The following is a 2,525-nucleotide window of genomic DNA, read 5'->3' as shown; positions in this document are numbered from 1 at the left end:
GTTTGTTTATTTTTTCACCCACAACAATATGCAGAATGAAAAAGCTATGATCTAGAGGTAAACACATACACAAATATATTTACTGTTTTTAAATAAGCACTAAATAACTAAGCACTAGAATATATTAAGCATCGGCCGTCGCTGCACGTTATGCGTAGTACATGATTTTTTCAACTCTGCTGTGCAGTGCAATTATGTTAGCCAATTTTGTTTTCACAGATTCAGAATTACTGCTGGAACTACTACTACTACTACTGTTACTGTTTTCATCAGATAACCTTTTCACTTGAACAGAATTGCTAAAAAATAAAATTCAATAATTCATTCATTTTTAAATAAGTTAATTAATCCAACTTACAATGCAGCAAGAAAATGATAAGGAGCACGGGCGCAAACTAAATGTGCAAAATATACCGGTACTGGTATACTAACAGAACGATCATATCTACCATATATATGGCATAAATAGTATGCGATCAACTGCATTGCATTCACATCCAAGTTGCTTTCATCAAACAGCACATAATATCGCGTCGGTCTACTAGTTCCCTGCAATTGAAATGAAAATAATAATAAATATTCAGAACATTTCACAAAGTCATACTTGAATTCCATGATGACTGCACAAAAAGAAATCATATTCATCAAGAGATGTCACTACTCTATCGATGACAGTACCAACAGGGATGTTTTTCCCCCGTCCTCGTGCTGCAGCTTTATCATAACAAACAAATCGAGCATAATGTCGCTTTTCAACTACAATAAACGTTATTAACGGCCTGTAATTTGATGCAAATTTTTTGCACACCCGACGAAGAGCAAGCAATTCTTCTTCCAAAACCTGTTTAAAAAATGAATTCTTACTTTGCTTTAATTAATGATAGAACACAATTTCACCTGCTTGAATTGACCTTTCGATATTCCATCTCGAAAAACAATAATGTTTTTCAGTGCTGAACAATTAACATCAGAGTATTCCATTATTCGTTCAGAAAACTGATCAACAAAATCGGTGATCACTTCTTGCCTAGCTGATTGGATTTTCACCGATGCTTTAAATTTTGTAACTGTTACATCCACGTTTCCAACAACCTTGAAATCAAAAATATTTCTCGAATAATTTTGAATAACAAAGCAATGAATACGCACCGCAGCAACTGATGGTAAATACGTCTCTACAGCAGATGGATGAACCACATCCACACCAATTACCAATGTATTATTTTTATACAAATAATTATTTAAACTAAAGAAAAATCTTTCATTTTAAACTTTTTCAAACGCATTCTTGAATTCAATATCTTACACTTCATCTTTCAGTAATTTTGCATTGATGCCACCAATTTTCATATTTATTTTCATCGCAATATTTAACATCGTCGAATAACTCTTCTTTACTGCTACATCACTTATTGTTTTCGGTAATAAACACTGAGTGACCAATCCAAAAGTGATATTGCCACAAGATTTCACTTGACCTTAAAATGGTAAAAATACATTTAACATTAATAATATAAATTTCATCATAAAACTACAAAATAATTATTACCGTATTGTTCGGATGAAAACAACGCAACAAACACCAAATCACATTTCATGCCATCTCTGTCACATTTGTCAGCAATACGTTTGAATATCATTTCTACACTATCATTTCTTCCCGCTTGTTCAAAAAATTTTTGGATTGTCTGGCATTTGAATTCCTGTACTACGACATGTTTTGACAATTTGCAGACAAAATTCCCTAAAAATGAGGCATGCAAACAACAAAGCTGATTTGACTTATTTACACATTTTTCAATACTCACTGTAACATTGATACTTTATTTGGTGGTAGAAACGATACAAATGCGAATGATTCACAATGAGCAGATTCAAAAAATTTAAATTCATTCGAATTCCATGCTCCATCTTTTGGTGTAAGAATAATTTTCTAGAAATGTAAAACCAATTGTGAAACAAATATTTTTCCAAAAGTAGTGATTTCAACAATTATTATTTACACGTCTCCATTTCCTTCACCATATTCCAACTTAGGCGCAGGCTAAACTCATCCACTAAAAATCATTGGTTCGCCTTTAATTGCAAAACCAAAATTTTTCAAGAATGGATCACTATTGAAATTTGATTTCTTGACCATTTCAACACAATTTAAAATTCGAGTAAGAGCGTCTGTCGAAGCATACTAAATGCAACAATTTATTAATTACTATTATCATTATTTTAAATCTCATTAGCATACTCGAATTATAGAAGTCGTTTGACACGCTTTCTTAGCTTATGCTTATGGTTTTATGAAAAAATTTGTAATTTACAATAAAAACGTGCAACTTCCGTGTTGTTCTACAGCATTTGGAATCATTGGCTAGCAACTGCTTACTTCAAAATATGAATAAAATACACATACCTCTATATGAATATATAATAAGAGTATATGTATTGATATATAATATTTTGATTTTAGAAAAAATTTTCGCTACCGGTATTTTGGTTGTCTGACCCCGTCACTTTATATCTTTAATATT

At 31.6% G+C, this 2,525-nt stretch overlaps 1 protein-coding gene across 1 annotated transcript; it reads right to left on the bottom strand.

The window, feature by feature from the left end:
• Positions 1-240: 240 nt before the first annotated feature.
• Positions 241-299, bottom strand: Tsp_11995a (histone H3, embryonic; the record flags this gene model as incomplete). The annotated part of the gene is made up of 1 exon (XM_003382291.1): positions 241-299. A coding segment is annotated over one exon (17 nt), but the record flags the coding sequence as incomplete, so codon positions are not given.
• Positions 300-2,525: the final 2,226 nt, after the last annotated feature.

This window comes from Trichinella spiralis, assembly GCF_000181795.1.
Source record: "Trichinella spiralis strain ISS 195 chromosome Unknown Scfld1, whole genome shotgun sequence".
NCBI classification, from domain to species: domain Eukaryota; kingdom Metazoa; phylum Nematoda; class Enoplea; order Trichinellida; family Trichinellidae; genus Trichinella; species Trichinella spiralis.
This window is presented reverse-complemented; position numbering and strand designations above follow the sequence as displayed.